The sequence below is a fragment of the Diadema antillarum genome, unplaced genomic scaffold, assembly GCF_040938485.1.
Source record: "Diadema antillarum isolate AM-2024a unplaced genomic scaffold, OU_Dant_1.0 seq00000814_RagTag, whole genome shotgun sequence".
NCBI lineage: Eukaryota > Metazoa > Echinodermata > Echinoidea > Diadematoida > Diadematidae > Diadema > Diadema antillarum.
In genome coordinates, this window is record NW_027271693.1 from 561,917 (window position 1) to 580,872 (window position 18,956).

Here is an 18,956-nt window from a genome sequence, read left to right on the forward strand (position 1 = left end):
CACACATGTGAGATCAAGTTGCCCAAGCTCAGGGACGTCTTCTCACATGAAATATTCAGCATTCTCACCCTCCCCGCCAAGGGTGTGTATCAAACTGGGGAGCAATCTAAATTCCCAGGCACGTCCAGCATCTCACCTCCATCCTCATCTTGAAAAAAAAGACCCCAAAAGAAGATGAAAAAAAAAGAACATCTTATTTTCTCTCTCTTGTTCCCCCTTTCATTTTGTGTTAAACCCCCTCTCCTAACCTTCTTTATAGAGTTCCAGTTTTCTCTCCTTCTCTTTTTCCAACCTCGTAGTAGATGAAGGGGTAGGGAAGGGGAAGGCTAGCATGTATGATGCTTGACTTAAAAACTGGCTGTCCATCACATTCCCTCTTGTAAGTTGTGTGTGTGTGTGTGTGTGTGTGTATGTGTGTGTTTACTGGGGGTGTTTGTTTCTGCTGGTCCGTCTCTTTCTCAATTCTTTCTTCATGCTTTCCTTCAAAAGGTGGATAGGATGTATTCTCAATCAGAGAGAGAAAGAGAAAAGATGAGAGACATGTATATCTGCTGTATATCTATTTAGTATAGAGAGAGATTGAAAATATGAAGCAAGTTATAGCTGAAGTCATAAGCTATGTATCAGAAGAGATTCTGATCTGGAAAAAAAAAACCCAAGACAAACTGATTAACAATATGGTTAAAACAACCAGATAAATCAGATTTAAAAAAAACACCATGTAGCATACATTTGGGTTACAGTCCATTGATTGTTTGTGGGTACATGTACACCGTGTGTAGGTCATGCGCTCAGCAATTTAATCCAAGCTATCTGCAATCTGTTCATACTTGCTCAAAGGGATTGTATAGTTTTGGTTGAGACCTATCTTCATGTTTCTGACATTTTTTGAGAGATAATGAAAAACCTCTCATGAAATATGAAATGCATGTAATTCCAAAAGGGATTCAACATGATTGTATCTGATGAACTATGGTTTTAAAATGGCTGAGATATCCAAAACAGTGAAATTCTAATAAGAGGTGGGGCCCCACCTTTTATTATGATCACTTTGTTTTACCTTATTTATGGATGTCTCAGCCATTCCAAACCAATTTTCATCTAATAAACTTTGAATTCCTCTTGGAATGGTATGCTCTGTATTATTTCATATGTGGTTTCTTGGTATCTACAAAAAAGTTAAAAGCCTAATCCTCATCTCCACCAGTACTATAGCATCCCTTTAATACTGAAATCCATGTTTCCTAAACACATTGATTACATGGACAAGCAAATGTACACTGTACACAAAGTTATTAAGGCCCGGAACAGACTGCGTGTATGATGAAGATCTAGGCCATAATATGGATATCATATTTATGTAAGACATATCATTTCTCGTGGCTATAGTATACTGTGCCAGTGATTAAGCTTACACTATGCACAAACCATTCTAGAAGTAGTTTCTTTATAAATGCCAACCCACACCTGCCCACAAATGTGGTAAGACATCCAGAGTGTACTAAAGCAAGGAGAGTATAATATATCCTCACTCAAGTTTTGCTTTTCCCCATTTTCCAAAATGTGAACACTGGTGGCCAGAGCTTTACGTGATGATATGCTGGCAGCCTGCGTTTTATTTACATCGTAGGCACAGAATTTATACGAGAGAGCTCGGCAGACTATCCCACTTTTTATTAGGTCACTCCCTTTCTACGACTTTCAGTCTCTTGGGAATATTGACCTTTGACCTTTAAAACGATCCTGGAATATGCCAAGCAAGCACAGGCCACTTTTCTGAATGATGGGTCTCCCAAAGGTAACAGCGATATAAAACTCTGAGGGCATTTTCAGTGCAGAGATTGTGCTAGAGAAAAAAAAAAAAACGGGCCATAAAAACTTTTGTAAGAGAAGGGAAAATATATATATCACCCTGGCGAGAACAACGGTTTGTATTGTCTCGTCCTGTCTTGTCTCATTGGTGAATCAGAGGATACAGTGAACCAGAACACACAGCACAATACAACACAAGACCGACACTAACATCAGTGCATCCTTTTGACATGAGCCGACGACGGACTGGTAATTCTCAAGAAGGCTTTAAAGTGACTGTACAGTACTGGTTGAGGTGGGGATTCATGTTTTTAACATTCCTAAGTGAGATAATGAGAAACCTCTTATGAAATATAAAAGAGCATGTAATTTTAAGAAGGATTCAATGTTTATTTGATGAAAATTGGTTTTCAAATGGCTGAGATATCCAAAAAAGTGATAATAATAAAAGGCGACAGGCCAAGCCTTTTATTAGGATCTCTTTGTTTCACCTTGTTTTTGGATATCTCAGCCATTTCAACACCAATTTTCATCAAATAAACTTTTGATACCCCTTAGAATTGCATGTTCTTTGACATTTCATAGAGTGGTTTCTTAATATCTCGCAAAATGTTAAAAGCTAAATCCTCACCTCAACCAGAACTGCACACACCCTTTAATATGCTAGAAACAAGGTGGGGGAGGGGGAGTGTTTCCATTTGTTATACAGGGATATACAATGAAATACAAATTAATGAATCAAAGATGCCGCACTCAATGGCTGCAAGGCTGACTCTGACTTCATCTTATATGGGATGGGGAGAAGGAAAAATAGACTACGAAATGCCTGAAATGACAAAGACAATAAGTATTAAGTAAGCAGTCTATCTTCAAGCATAGAATCTTACTATTTAAAGTCACACAACTATGGCTTGGCATTTCACAGGGAGCACCCACCATTATTATTATGTTCATGGGATTCCAATTATTTTAGCTAAAAAAATACAGTTACTGGTAATAGCCGCGTGATGCTCATAATAGCTCTTTAGACTTTTTTAGCTCATATACAATGTATATCTACAATCAATATTTTTTGTCCAATGAGATCTTTTGACATTATGGTTTACAATTACACTGCCATCATCTTAAAACTGTTAATATCAGACATACACATACAACTTACAAGTTGATTTCACAAAAGATGCAGACACCATTTTATCACATGAAATTTCTTGTGATTTCTGGTTTATTACAACACGAGTTCCAACCTCTCCCTCTCTCCCTCCTTTTTGTGGGAGACATAGAAAATACTGGGCTAGCTATGCCATCCTATACATTCCAAACAGACAAGGCATCAACATATCATATCAAGAAAATTACTTTTGTAGTCAAGCATTCTTCACAAACAAAATACAACAGTTGTCCACTCGAGTCTCAATTTTACTTGTCAAAAATGCATTTAGCGAAATTCATCATTCTAATATGAAAAGGAACAAGTGCACTTTTAGCACAGTGAAATAATCGCATTAACCTCGAGGTCGCACAGAATTACAAAAGGGAACAAAGAGGGTAGTGACAGAACCGTTAGGTTTCACACTCGAAGGCCCCTAAAGGCCTGCTATGGTGGCCTGCTTTGTCGGTCTTCTGTACAAGTATGGTGGGAATACACCATATGGTACATGTGGGACCACAGGAGCTGCATGATTTCTCCACATTAGGGCAGGGAGGGTGGTCCAAGTCTCATTGATTCTCACACAACTGTTGGGCCATTTTCTCATGGTAACTTTATTCTTGATCCCAGCTACACCAACTTTCACTGGATGTGAAAGACATAGGCCTATATATGAAAGGCATCAATTGGCATTGGTGAGAGGGGTGACATTCCTTTCATTGCTAAAAGGAAAGCTACTCCAAGTATGATGATGCATATATGTGGGTTCAGTGAATGCAGAAATATCAAAAGAATGCATCTGTGAATTTTGAGGAAAATCACACAATCCATTCAAATGTAGTGACCTTTCAAAGTTTTTGTGGTCAAAACCATGTGTTGTCATCATTATAAGGATGAGAAGGCTACAAAAAACATGTGATATCACAGCTGGGGAACAATTATACTGCAAACATTTTATAACAATTCTTATCCAGCCATGACAGCTCATGGATACACTTCAAAAACTCAAAGCTTTTAAATGGATTGTCCTATGTTCCTAAAAATTCACTGATTGTGAACTAATAATATTTCTGTGTTCACTGAAGACACAATTATGTTTGGGATAAATTCCCCTTTGAAACCCTGTGTGTGCTTTGAGTGCCAATTGGCACAAAACAACAACAACAACAACAACAAAAACCCAAACAAACAAACAAAACAAACAAACAAACAAACCCAAAGCATTATGTACACTAACCAAAATCCCTGGCACAAAAAGGGTTAAGTCTGTGCAGTTGATGAATATACCCTTGTTTGCTCCTACAGAGAAATCTATTCCTTGCAAAATGCATACAGTAATATGGCATTCCATTTTGTAAAGCAACACTAACATCTATGCCTCGTCATGTCACTGTCCATTATACTGCTTCTTATACCATTTTTTCTTTGTTTTGTTTTTTGTTTTTATGTTGGGGTTTTTTTTACCAGGCTTTCAACTGCAGAAAATATTGCAGAGCATTCTTCTTTGATTTATGGACTAAAAGAAATCCTATGTAAATATGTAGTAAACACACAGTAAACATATTAGTTCTGATTGCAAGGTGAACAAATTATTCTTCAAAATAAGATCAAACAAAGGTGCATATTGTACGCTGTACATTATCACACAACACAATGTACACTAAATATTGCATGAAGCTAAATTTCAGACTAGTTTGGTGCAGATTCATCAACTTTCATCAACATAAACTCCATACAAATATCCATACTAATCATCTAATTGTTTTGCTCTCCGCTTCAGAAATAGAATCACATTTTCTAAAATGTATACCTCATCAAACAAATGCTGCAGCTTCAATGTGCTGTTTGCCCTACTACAAAGCCATCACGTCTTGTGGAACCAACCCGCGGCTCACATCAACTCGCAGGACATAATGTATGCCGGCGCAGATGCATCAAAACATCAATTTCCTAATTCCCCATCACGGATGCACATTGTCGGTGGGGATTTCGTGGGATTCTGAGAGATAATTGTTATTGTTGTGAGAGCAGGGCGGCAGTGTTTTGAAATGGCAGTCCCTACGATCAATGCGTGTGCGACTGGTTTTCAGAATACATGATCAGATTACCGTCGCACGGCATGCCAGATAATACTTTTGTATCGTGTGTGTTGTATGTATGCGCTGCAGAGCGTTGCGAGGCCCGATTTCAGTCTGAATCTTGACTCTGAATGCATGTTTTATGGACACATGAACTGGTGCCCTGGGAAAGCTGTAAGGATTTGTTGTATATTTTTTATTCCCCATCTTCTTTTCTCTACTTTTCCCTTTGCAAATATGAGCACCTCAGTTATGACATATGCCACTTACCCAGCTACACAATACCTTTACACAATGTCACAATACACAAAGTCTTCAAATGCAAAATGTGTGAAAAATATGAAATACATTATAAAAACAGAAATGCCATTGGCATAAGAGATGATGTAAAAATAGAATCAATAACAAACAAACATGAGTACGTTTCAGATCATGGACTTTGATCTCTTTCAATAGGGAACGGGGTAAAAATACAATGTATTTGCAGAGTACACAAACCATTAATGTCACTTGCGTAAATGAAACTGCTCCATATTCTCTGGGTGTGGCCAAACACAAGCCATAATTCACACAGCATTTGCACAACCTGCATATCACTCCATAATAGTCCCATGTAATAGATAGATATTTCCTCGTTATCCTTTTGTTGCAAGTATTTGTTGTAGATTTGTTGCAAGTATTTGTTGTAGAAATTAAAACTCTGAGCTACTGCACAACATGTCTTACGTATGGATCATCACAATTACAAACACTGAGCAGGGGAAAAAAAAAGAGTATTGAAGCAGCCCACCAGGCCACACAGAAGATTGAGTTCATGTGCATAATTGACTCTATGTCATTACAAAAGACCTCCAAAGAGACTCATAATAAATTAATAGCATGAGGTATATGTAATGTCTGTGTCCGGTAGAGAGTTCATAATTGGCATCAAGTCTATTAACCAGCTCGAGCATCGCAGAGCTAGCTTACCGCCTTAGTTTAGATTTCCTACCCAATGCACTTTACAAGCTAAATGACTGGCCACAATCCCATTAACTGAAGGTCAGCCCATATCAATTTAATCATTAATATTTCCAGAGTGATCATGAAATTAAAATACTGTATATTCCATGCATGCAACATGCGATCAGTGAAATGTGGTAGTTTGAAGCAATTCATATCACATAAAACAGTAAAACAACAACAACAACAACAACAACAACAACAACAACAAAAATGGGAACAAGTAAATTCCAGGCTTGGATATGACTTGAAAAGAAAATTAAAGAATTGGTTTTAAAAGAAAAAGACAAAATGCTAATTTCAGGAATTTCAATCAACTGTTAATAGACTGGAATCAATATTTTGCACTTGGTGTCTATGCAAAATCAAAGTGGTTTTTTTTCTTTGTGTTTTGTCTTTCCTTAATTTCTTTAATGTTTTATAGAAATCAAGAGGCAACATTGATATCTCACTTTCATGTAAACATTTGAGAGATAATATCCATATAATATCATACACTACATGCAATGGATCCCCTCATGCAGCAATTACAGGGATCAAGAGTTGTTATTGTTAGTCCAGCAATATGTCACAATAACATAAACATATTAGATTTCTATCTTCTCTTATAAAATATACATTACCTACTGTTCAGAATCAAGCTGCATGGAAAAGATGTAAACTTGATACGCTCTCGCCCACTGCCCACAGAGTTCAGGGCATGGTGCAGTACTGTTTGATGTTGAGGTCAATGGTAGTAGTAATAATCACCTAAGGGTATATCCATTTTAGCAGGGTCTGTTTTTTTTTATGGCCGCTTGTTCCTTAGATCATATCTGTTACTCAGGAATGATTTGTTTAACCCTCCATAAAATCCATTTAATTGGGGGGGTGGGTACATGTGTGGGGAGAAAGAGAGTTAAGGTTTCATGATACTGTCCCAAATTTGCTCTGAAATTTCTTCAGTTTATCGTAAATATTGGGTCGATTCTCGTTGCAGCATTCTTTCTCAAACTGCTTTGGTTTCAAGCATCCCTCTGATGTTGACTTTAATCCCGAGAAGGTTCTCATGGGACATGTTCGCACTGTTCAATTTACACATTGCAAAACACAGCAGGCTGATGGACGGGCATTTCAAGCTCTCCGGTGAACAAACCAAAACAAGAAAATGGCCCACCGCTGCGAGAGGTTGCATAGCAGGCAGGCAGTGGGGGTGGGGGAGGGGGAGGGGGTGCCCAACAGTTTACCAGGTCATTCTAGGAGTTTCATGCTGTGTTTGCAAGTCAAACTAGGAACTCACATGTGTATAATCCAAATGTAGCTATGACTTGTATGAACACTACTGTGTTGTATAAATCAAGGTTTGAAAAATGAAAGTGGGGGTGCCATCACTTTGTACACAACTGATGGCATGGGAAAGATATTGGGGTAGATACTTTACTGGCCTTTGTGCTTTTAGAATTGCCATAGATGTCAATACAAATTGCAGTGTTTACATTCATACTCTACACAAATAGCATATACCTTCTGGTTGAATTAACCACAATCAATTCAATACAGTGGGAAAAAAAAGTACAGGAGACTTTGACAGCGTTAACGACCTGTTTATCTCTTGTTTGACCCTTAACAATTCACTGAATGCAGACATGCTGGTTGCACGATACGACTATATAGCTGTACCTACTATTCAAGAACAGACATGTCACATGAACAGCAGACATGCAGCACTGTAATAAAAACAGATAAGTTGTACATGTCAGCAAATATCAGGACAAATTCTTGATGAAATGAACACTGTGTCTTACTTTGATTTTTTTCTTTTTAGTAAACATTGGCTCCCACACAAGTCAGTCTCCAGTACCAGTACTATGACTGTAATGCCCTGTCATTCTGGTACTTCTTTGACTCTTTCATCATACGACTTGGTATGATAACAGGACGCAATGCTGTTAGAAGATTGACCACAGGAGTTACTATGTAGTGATTTAATATTGATTGCAAAAACCTGCAGTCCAATGTTTCATTTTGAAGTTCACTTGGAAAAAATAAGTGACTGTAATACTTGGTATGTAGGGCTACACATGGGTGACAAACTGTAGATACAGGCAGACAATCCTACATCTGCATACTTGCAAACTCTACCGCATTTGGAGGTAGACTACTGCTTTTGAGAGATTTCATTAGCATTCAAGCCAGCGCTGCTCGCGTAGGCAGCCTGGATCACACCGCTTTATCAAATGAAAATGTTGACAAGTATGCATCTGCCAGTGCAGAGAGTTCTGGGTCAGCCATATTGGATGACCTCCAGTATCCAGAGCAGAGACCTTGCCGTGACCTTTGCCCAAATACACTGCACTACTCCACAGTCGCCTTCAAATGTGTAGGTCTACCCAGGGACTAGTAGGACTCCCTGGTCTACCTGTCTCTTCCCACCTCCCTGCTCTCATCAGCCTGGGAATAGCTTTAAAGGTACAGTTTACCTTTGGGAGCAGTGATTTAAAGAATGTTTGAGATATCACATTTGATGCATATGTGGAGGTCAGTTGTATCACAAAACATCCTACCATGCAAAAATGTTGCAATAAAGCTTAAAATATAAGGAGATATAAACCATAACTGGAGACGGTTTAGCCTAGAAACATTTTTACTATATCTACTGTTCACATTTTGTATGATTAACAATACTTAACATTAATTATATTGATTCAAATTTTTGCATCGGTTGTTTCTATCGCTAACGCACATTTTAGAACTATTTTGAAGCACTAAAGCTGGGTTTTTGATTCATCTGCAAATGGTAAATTATACCTTTAAATGGCATGCGAACTGACATATATTGGTGGTTAGGCATCAGTCTACACCTTGAGACCAAAAACCTTACAAAATGATAATTATGCTGGGGGGGTAAAGAAGGGGGACGAAAGAGCTGGAGGGAAGGGGATGATGGGGGCTGGATAGCCAGGACAGGGGAGGAAAGGAAAGGAGAGGAAGGAAGATATAACGATCCTAATTTAGCCCAGTCATGCACTGTCTGCTTCCTTCAACGGTCTGAGGAAATTTTTGGTCTGCAATTTCTACGAAGCCAAAGGTCCACTTGTTTTTCTCATTGCAGGCTCTATATTGAAAGTTGTGCAATGGAGCACAGTAATACAATTTCCCTTCTACTAATCTAGACTTTTTATCCATAAGTTCATGGGAAATTATTGATAATTCTAGTAAAACAAGGCTACTCAGAAAGTCCTCGCAGAAGTACCCTGCTCCACATGAGTGAGGGAAAATAAACTCATTCTCCCTCTAATTCTATGTTGAATCCGTGGTAAGAAGTGTAATGTGTTATCTTTGCTAGAATAGTAATGATAATAGAATGATCTGTATTAGTTACTATGTACAAAGTACACACTTACTGTATATAGGCCTACATTATATTTTCTTACTGTACATCATAGCAATTAATGCAAAAACTCTGCTTTAGTCAGAATGGGGGCAATGAGGGCTTGAGAGAGAGTCTGTAGCAAAACAACAGCAGAGAGAGCAGACCTCCATGCCTGGAAGGCTCTGACCCAAAGGGTTTGGGGAGGGGGGAGGGGAGGGCAATGACAGTCAGCCGCCTTTTCAGTCTGCTATTCCACGCCACCCATCATCACCTCCTACAGCTAGACATTCTTTCCCCTGGTGAGATGAACCCAGGCGGGGAGGAGGTCATCGGATTCCCCCAACATACCAGTCTATCTGCTCATCCCCTGGATGACTTCATCCTAAAGTAATCCAGACATCATTCATACATTGTACTTCAGGCAGTCCCATCCCTCCCAACCATTGTGAGTTTTAGAGGTAGGGGCCTACACGGTATACGGAAATACCAGAACATCATCTAGAGAGAATGTCAGTTCTTTCCTACATTAGCACACTTGACATACCAATGCAAAACAGTACAAACCAAGGTATGAATAAGTATGTATCTATGGAAACAGAAAGATGTATTTAGATGTCATCTATGCAAATAAACCATGGTGGGGGGAAAATAGAGATCTTCATTTCTACTCCCTTCTTCCTCTAACTCCCTATACAGAATGTGAAACTTCATATGTGGAGTAAGTCAAATAACGAGTCCCTTTACCATCAGAAGTCTTTTGCCATCAGAAGTCTTTTGAACAACTATCCTGAAGATCGGCACTTTTACCTACAGCCCTGTCATTTTTATTATTGCTCAACTTTAGTCTCTGCTGATATCATTGGGTGCACACTGATGATGGACAGGAAGAAAAACACACACACAAAAAAAATGGAAGTGTGGATATGCTGGGGTGTCCTGTATCTCCTGTTTGCTCATAGCTGAGTGGACACATCCACAGGATGTGGTAGATGGTAGCCATGACAACAGCAGGGAATATCAAGAAGTCTCCTCATCTTGGAACAGATGCAGAATATCCTCACATCAATCTGCATCATTTTGTTTGTTACAAACCTTTAAACATGCACCCTGTGTGTATATTCAGAGCATGGTCTGAATTTAAAGGGATGGTATGCACAGTATCAGTTGAGGTGAGGATTCAGCCTTCAACTTTTTGCAAGACTCTTAGAAGCCACTTAATGAAATGTTAAAGAGCACACAATTTCAAGAAGATTTCACAGTTCATTTGATGAGCATCGGTTTTGAAATATCTGAGATGTCCAAAACAAAGTAAAGCAAAACAATCTTAATTTATTAGGAACCCTTTGTTTTGGATATCTCAGCTTTTTCAAAACCAATTTTCATCAAATAAACTTTGAATTCCTCTTAGAATTATGCTCTTCCATATTTCATAATTCTCATTATCTCACAAATTTATCATCAAAAAATGTTGGAAACCTGAAGTCCCATCCTAACCAAAACTGCACCATCCCTTAAAAAAACAACAACATTCAGATCTATAATCTCTTTTTTTCTGTTTTGTTTTTTTTAATACAACATAGTACAACTTACAGGCAGCAGAATGCAGATATGATGAGGAATCGCTGGGGGCACCTGACAGCGGGCCTGGGACTGGCGGGGTCCACCATCCGCCTCCTCCGGCAGCACAGACAGCAGCTGAAGATGAGGGAGACCATCAAGGTGAGCAGGAGCCAGAGAATGGGCACACCCGCCCAGAAGATGAGGGACTGGTAGTGGTAGAGGTGGTGGTAGAGGTGGCAGTGGTGGTAATGGTGGTAGCAGTGGCAGCAGTTTGGAGACAAGATGGAAAAAAAGGGAGTGTAAATACAGTAGCAACATTCATGACACTGTACTGTTATCTCATTCTCCCCCCACCCCCATTTCCCCTTATAAATCATCCTAATCCTATTTCTTATTAGTATTCTACAGTCATTCTGTTTCTTGCGTCACTCTTGAAAAACATGAAAGGTCAACAAAAAAAAAAACCAAAAGATGATAGAATTACAAAAATACCTTCAGATGCAAATATACTTACGAGTGTGTACAATTGAATGAACATACATTGGATGTATAGAGAGAGTTGATTTTATAGAATATAATGTACAATGTATTCTTGTTTTGCCATCTGTTTCTCTTTGAAAAATACTTGTTACATGTACATCTACGCATACACGAACAAATGTATCCCTTTTCCTCTTTTACCTTGCTTTAAAATGACAAGCTCATTACATGCTCTGATGTACAAATAAATTGAGTTGAGAGGCAGAGAAAAGAATAACACAAGCAGCATACCAGATCAGCAATACAGTTTATATCATCAACTTTCTTTCATTATATAATCAGCCATAGAAACATCATATCACATGAGCACATGAAAGGTATGGGCGAATAAAATTTGCTCGACAGTAGAATGTTGATGATGATTGACAAATTGCCCTACAGCGATGTGAATCTTATGAATTTGAATGATTGAGTATTTAGGATATTTTTTGTGTGTGTTCATATGTTATTGGGCAATTTGAAGGTACGTTGTACAACGTAAGCTGCTTTCAGCAAGTCATGGAAATTTAAGTGATATAAAATCACAAGGTCAATCTCCCACATAATTACAGTACGTGTACATGTCTCTCACATAGAACAAAAAAAAATTGTCTCACCAAAGATATGATGTAATTACAGTAAGGCTTTAACACTGACAAATTGTATTCTTACATTTTCTCAACTTCTGACTACAGACACAATTGCACAACTTTTTAATAGCTAATCATACATTTTGAAATTATATACACTTGTATTTCCTCACTAAAGTGACACAAAGTCAGGCAGCATTATATCTGGTAGACCTACCTATCAAGAGTCGCATCAAATAGATTACGAGAAAATCAAAACCAAAACCAAACAAAAAGCAACAACAAATGCTTAAGAGAAATCTGGAAATGCTTGCAGTGCAGTGAAACTGAATTAACTATTCATAATGCAGTTTGTACATGACACTGACATTTTGTGAAGTTGCAGTTTCAAACATTAATGGTATCACATAACACAATCAAGCACTGTGTACCTACTTCAACAAACTTCACACGATGCCCTCCAGACAAGTACAAACTGCACGTACAGCATGTCCCCATTCTTTTATCACCATTTTGTAAACAAATATCTGACTACATTTAAAGGCATCTTGTCACATCCTGGACAAGACATAAGATTTCGCTGAAATATGGGACATGATACACTTAATTTTCTTTATGAAATTAAATATGAACATTACACAACACTTTTATTTTTCTACCAACTACAAAGTTCAGTTACCAGAAACTGGCAATGAATCTTTATCAACATACATGTACAGTAAGTCTGTTACTTGGGGAACTTATAAAGAACATCTATATTGCCATGGACAAGGGAAGGTCATCAAATGTACCCTTCCATACACTCCAGTGGTTATCTGAGTAAAGAGATAGTGAATGTACCATGGCTGTGATACACTTTACACTGCTTGTGTAAATTCAAATGCCTATGACTCATTTACAGCCAGCTACACACAACTCAAACATGGGACCAATTGTTTTGCGACCTTGGTCCAAACAATACATGACATGCCTGAGAAAAAGTTCGGTACACAACAGAGAAGAAGGGCAGGGTGGCCCACCCATTGAGTCATTTCAATGACAGTAACAATTTTATTAGCTTCTCTCTTCTTCACACAGGGCCCCAGCATCTTTTACTGCTGTCACTCTCGAGATCTCAGTTATGTATGAGGGGGATGGGGTGGGGGGGGGGGGGGAGTGGAAGGGAACTGTTTGTTTTTGTGTATGTAATGTTTTGTTATGTTTTCCTCCCATGAATACCTTCATCAACATCATGCGTGCCGAGGGACTCAGTTGCTGTTGACATGTACTGAATTGAGCAGGCCTGCTGATGATCAAAACATGTACCACCATAACCTTCAAAGACCAAGAGGAGATGCTGTAAACATCATCTCAAAATTTGTTTTCAATGCAGAATATCAATGTTCTTTTGCTTTGCTTGCCTTATTTTTGTCTCTGACCTCTCTTCCTTTCGCCCTTCGCGGCATTATAGCATTTTCTTTTTTCTTTCCTCAATTGACGACATAAATATTTTGACAATTTCACTATCATGGTACCAAGAGAATAATATCATGCAAATTTATACAGTGCAACATTTAAAACAAAACAGATCTGTATTCATATTTCTATCAATATTCAAATATTATGATTTTACTTACTTTTATTCAATCCTTACTCCAAGTTTTGTTTTGTTTTGTTTTGTTTGTTTGTTTGTTGTTGTTTTTTTGCCTTCCATCATCTTTTACACTTTTATTCTTATCATTATTATATCTGCATGGGGAGTGTCAGAGGTATGATTTGGGACTATTGTGTATTCAATATCAATTGTCACTTAGATCTATTCCCATGCAATTTTTACAATTTTTTTCTTTTATTTTTTTTTCTGAAGACCTGCTCACTTCAAAACTTTATGACACACATACCTCTTTCATAGTACTGCACTTGGATATATCTCAAGAGTGTTTGCAGTTTAAGTACAATCACTTAGTTTGGTCGTTCTCTCCTTCAAGTAAGAGCACAAATTTCCTTGTACTTCACCTGACCCTACATGCCTTCACCATGAATAACGTCCCCGACACAATAGCTGAGCAAGAGGGGGGAACCTAAGCCCCCTTCATCGATAGGATTTTCTCCATGAAAGAGTCTGGGAGGGGAGGGCAGAACCCATTGTATGGGGGCTCTTTTTTGAAAATTGAAAAGTATTATGGAGAGCCAGTTAGGAGCTAAAAGCTTGTGTACAGTGCATTATATCCAATGGCTCAATGTACACTGCAATGAAGGAGAGGGGTTTTTTTCTCTTTCTTTCTTTCTTTCTTTCCTTCTTTCTATAAGAGGGCAACTTTAACATCCCCTTTTCATCAACAAAGCCACATCAACTATTTTGATGACACCATTTCTCAATATTGCTAGACAGCTTCGAGTTTACCTACTGTATAAAGTGCAACACTGGTTTATCTGCCAGATGAACTGAGGACCGACGGTTAATTAGAAACACGTAGCCCTACTTCCTATTAAACAAAACAGCAAAAGAAAAAAAAAGGGTAGGGAATACTGTTCCCACATACTGCTCTGGGAACCATATGCTACAGTACCAGAGTACATGTAGGTAAGTCCTACATAATACAATTTTGTGTTTTATCCTAAATTGTGTGATATATGTAAAGGCAATGTTTACATAGTAAATCTATTTTATTTACAAAATATCATGTCATTGAATGATTAAGAGTCTTACAAGTTGTAAGTGCGTGTGTGTGTGATTGACCCAAACCAAAATGATTGTTTGTAGCAATATGTACTGCGTACATGTACAACTGTCCTATTGGGTGTTTATTGTCTCTTCATGCAACTCTTTGTTAATTCTTTATGGTAAACTAGCCTGCAGTGTAATTTTTTCTCTCCACAATTATCAATACAGGCAACTCCCTTCATAATGAAATCATCGCGATTGACAGTTTTCTTTCAGTATGTATCAAAATGTTTTTAAGGCCAAACAATTAAAGTATACTTAGATAAGATTACCTCGGGGCTGGAATTTTTATTTTGTTATTAAACATACTCATTTTATAAAAGAGGAGCGATTTGTACATAACAAATACACTGAGAATTTATGTACAGTAGGTGCCCCAAGAATATCATCCAACATCAACAACATGTGTTCGATAAAAACTAGGATGACTGTAGGTAATCAGGCAATCAACTGTTGGGGAGGTTATGGTAACTGAAGCTCCAAGGACTGAACATTGTGTTATCAGTTGGTGATTTGACTTGTCAATGACAGCTTTGCCGTTAAGCCTAAAAATAAGGACACCAAGTTATTGGATTCGCCATAATGTTCCATGAATTGAATCTAGATCTTGAAAAAAAAAAAAGCTGGTATGACCAGTGCAGGTGGTACATGTACTGGTAGAAGGGGATATTTATCAAGAAGTATAAGCTACACAGATGCCTTAATCAACAACCAGGTAGAAATTCCACTAACTTATGTATGATGCTGCGCCAGTTGCAACATGAACACAGTCACAAGATCTCACAATTCCTAGTGCAAGAACCCTGGCTCACAAACGTCCCTTCTTTCCAGATAGAGACTCCACCTTACACAAAATGTAGGCCTCTCTGCAAATCCCTGCCCTAGGAGATGGTGGGCTGTGCTATTCTCGACCAGTTCTAGAACAAGGTGTACAGCCAACTCTGCTAATAAAGGGACTGGGTTGTTTTTACTTGCTTTTCTTTATTTTTTTGGTTACTTCTTTTGACACACTATGAGCACTACACTGGCCAGCCAAAAGTTTGAAATATACACCAGAAGATGAATTGTACTTTACATGAAGGAAAAGAAGAAGAAAGGAAGGAAGGAAGGAAGAACAAGAAGAAGAAGAAGATAAAGACAAGGAGGAGGAAGGTTCATCTGACACACAGAGTGAGTGAAAGAAGGAGAACAGGTTCAAAGCATTATCAACTAATCCCCATGCTTCTAAATCTGAGCCTTTTTCAATAGGAGGCCCAGTTTGGCTTACACATATTTTTATCGAGGCCAAGTAAGGTTGAATACAAATCTTTTTATTTCATTTTTGGCTGACATCGTGCCTCACCTGTGAGAGTTGTGTGGACCATCGGTTAAGAAGGGCAGAACTAAACCACACTCTGAAATGCCCCAGCTTCAAAAATATGCAAGGTTCCTGCAATTAAACTCAATTAAAAGAGGAGACCCCCAAATTCAGGTCTATGCCTCATTTCCAGAGCATATCATGTCATGTCCGGCTCTTGTTCCTGGTGCAAAAATAGATGCTGGCAATGCTGGGGGGGGGGGGGGGGGGGGGGGGGGGAATGATGGCTGGGCCTTCCTGAAAAGCCATGCTGGCACTGAACAGGCTACCCCGAGGCCCAGTTACAAGAGATCATATTAATTGTCATTCATTATTATCATTTCATACAGGGTGACCTCAAGCACTAGTGACTATGAGTGTTCAAGGGGGGCAAAAGCTCAAGTCAGAGAAACACTTCCAGTTGTTCCCCCCCCCCCACCCGACTCTATCATTAATCTATTATTAGTAAATAGGGGATCTTTTTTTTTCAGCATTACATGAACGCTACATACTGTATACCAAAAATAATAATAATCTGTAGGTAAATAATGCCACAAAATCAAATGCATACTTGCCAACTCTACCAATTATAGAATACAGCCTTTTTAGAGATTCGAACTGACTACCAAATTTTGTAATCTAATATACAGACTTTATACAAAATGCAATACAAAGTATGGACCAAATCACACAATTTCATATTGAAAAACAAACAAGTTTCACATAATAATAGGTTGAGGGGACATCCCCTCGCTTTGCTCCTTTTAATCTGCACAATATACTGCGCAGCTCTCTTTCACTTTCAACTGTTGGCAACGTGTTGGATCAGAAACCCCTAAAACATTGTAAGTTCACTTTATCTTATTTTCTGTATCCCGAGGAGTTCACTGCGCTTATTGTTTTGATATTTTTGCTTGTTTTTTTTTTCCAGGACACTCATGCTACTTTGTAAATTACTTCCTGTCAGTGTTAACTTGGTTGATAAATTGTACTTCCTTTCCTTTCCAACAAGAGTGAGTATACAATATTGTAAGTGGGGTGGTATTGTTTTCTTCTTCTTCTTTTTTTTAAAACAAGTTTTCCAGTGTGAAACTGAAATTAGAACTTTTTCCCTTCCTTCACTTTCTTTAACCTAAAAAGAGTTAGCTTACAATTTGTAATCCTTGGTCACTCTTGTCAGCCAAACTATCCTGCTGCCTTGAAAATAATTATATCCTTGGAATAAGGACAATGAGTAGGCCTATATTGTGTTAAACTGCTAAGTTTTTGGGGACCATAAGAGAAGAATAATAGGGTCAGAACTCAGAAGTCATTTTTTGTTTTGGGGCAAGAAATGATAAAATGATTAATGTCAAGGTAAATCCTAAATTTAAAAAAGTGGCATGAACACACGGAGCAATTAATAGTCAGTTTTGGTAACATTAAAGCTGGATTTAATTCATAAAGCAGCTACATATCTCTCAATTGTCATCACACACACACACACACACACACACACACACACACACACACACACACACAAAACACGCATGGAGCTACAGATGGCACTGTAAAATTGTACCACACGTCTTGTCTTTCTTTCTTGTCCAATAGCACACCTGAAGCAGAATTTTGTTGTAACAGATGATAAATAAAGTGAGACTTAACATTTTACTTATAATGTAAAAAAAAAGGGGGAAGGGGAAGCAAGCGCAGGCAAAGGTTGCATCCATCAACTTGTACCACACATTCAACTTTCATAGAAATTTATAGAATTAATAAGAAACAGTATATTCCGGGTACCGGTAACTAAACATACATTTCTTTTTTTTTTTTTAATGCAATACATTGCATAAGGCCCTACATGAAATGTTTAGTTAAATGTTACACATAAACCAGAAAGAAAACTTCAGCCAAAACTTCCACTAAGTTTTGTCCAGGGAAAAGGGAAAAATATTCTATACAGTAATCTAAATCCCACCAAATGGTTCCCAAATCCTGTACACAAGTGCAAGTAGGCTGTGTTACTTGAACCTACAGCGAGGTAATGTAGCATCTTTGCTTCTGAAACTGTCATTTTGATAACCTTATAGAATCATGAACAGCATTCTGACTGAGAAAGAGGTGAAGAAATTGGCATTCGACAATGTGGGAAATATCACCTGTACATATGCGTCGTTACTGGGATCAAACGTCGGATTCTGTCTCTTCAACCCGTTGTAGGATATGTGCGGCCAACTGTGGAAAAAATTGGCGAGCCACATCGCCGAGTAATTTTGGGAATAATAATGTTCCACTAATTGCCACATCGTGATGCGATAATCTCGTCCGACACACGAAAAAAGGGAAACTCAAGAGTTAAAAATCCATTAAATCCTTCTGGAAAGACAGTCTGTATAATTCCAAATAGAGCGTAATCACTAGTAGAATCCACAGATGATCTGCGAAGGTAGGGAAGTAAACGTCCAAGTCCACGGCAGAATTCTGCCGATTTGATCTGTTACTAGTACACACCACTCATACCACTGGTACTCAGTCCGCCTGCGTGTTGTGCTTCCTCCGCTAACCTGCTGGGCGCTTTAATACCAACACACCGCTGACCCGGCGGCCCGCCGTATACTAGCAGTGCTGGGTACTAGCAAGGAGGTACATGTACTAGTACATGTACTAGTACACACACACACACACACACGAACGCTCTCTCGCTACACAGCCGGTGTATGAATGAAGAAACCGCTGAAAGTATCGACTTTACCAAGGAGGTACTAGGCAAGCTTGCCTATAGTACCTCCTTGACTTTACACAACGAATACGCACATAGTGTACCAGCAGTAGTATGAATGAAGTACAGTACATGTATAATATACCAGGGAG

At 38.4% G+C, this 18,956-nt stretch overlaps 1 protein-coding gene across 3 annotated transcripts in view; it reads right to left on the minus strand.

Annotated features, from left to right (window-relative positions):
* Window positions 1-18,632, minus strand: part of LOC139739736 (protein tweety homolog 1-A-like) — a 113,166-nt gene extending 94,534 nt beyond the window's left edge. For all 3 annotated transcript variants that reach the window (XM_071650337.1, XM_071650338.1, XM_071650339.1), the window contains exons 1-2: window positions 18,245-18,632; window positions 10,985-11,160 (exon numbers count right to left, since the gene is read on the minus strand). In XM_071650337.1, the coding sequence (XP_071506438.1) occupies window positions 10,985-11,160; window positions 18,245-18,391 (323 nt within the window). In that variant the 5' untranslated portion in view covers window positions 18,392-18,632. The remainder of the gene's footprint in view (window positions 1-10,984; window positions 11,161-18,244) is intronic.
* Between the last annotated feature and the right edge of the window lie 324 nt (window positions 18,633-18,956).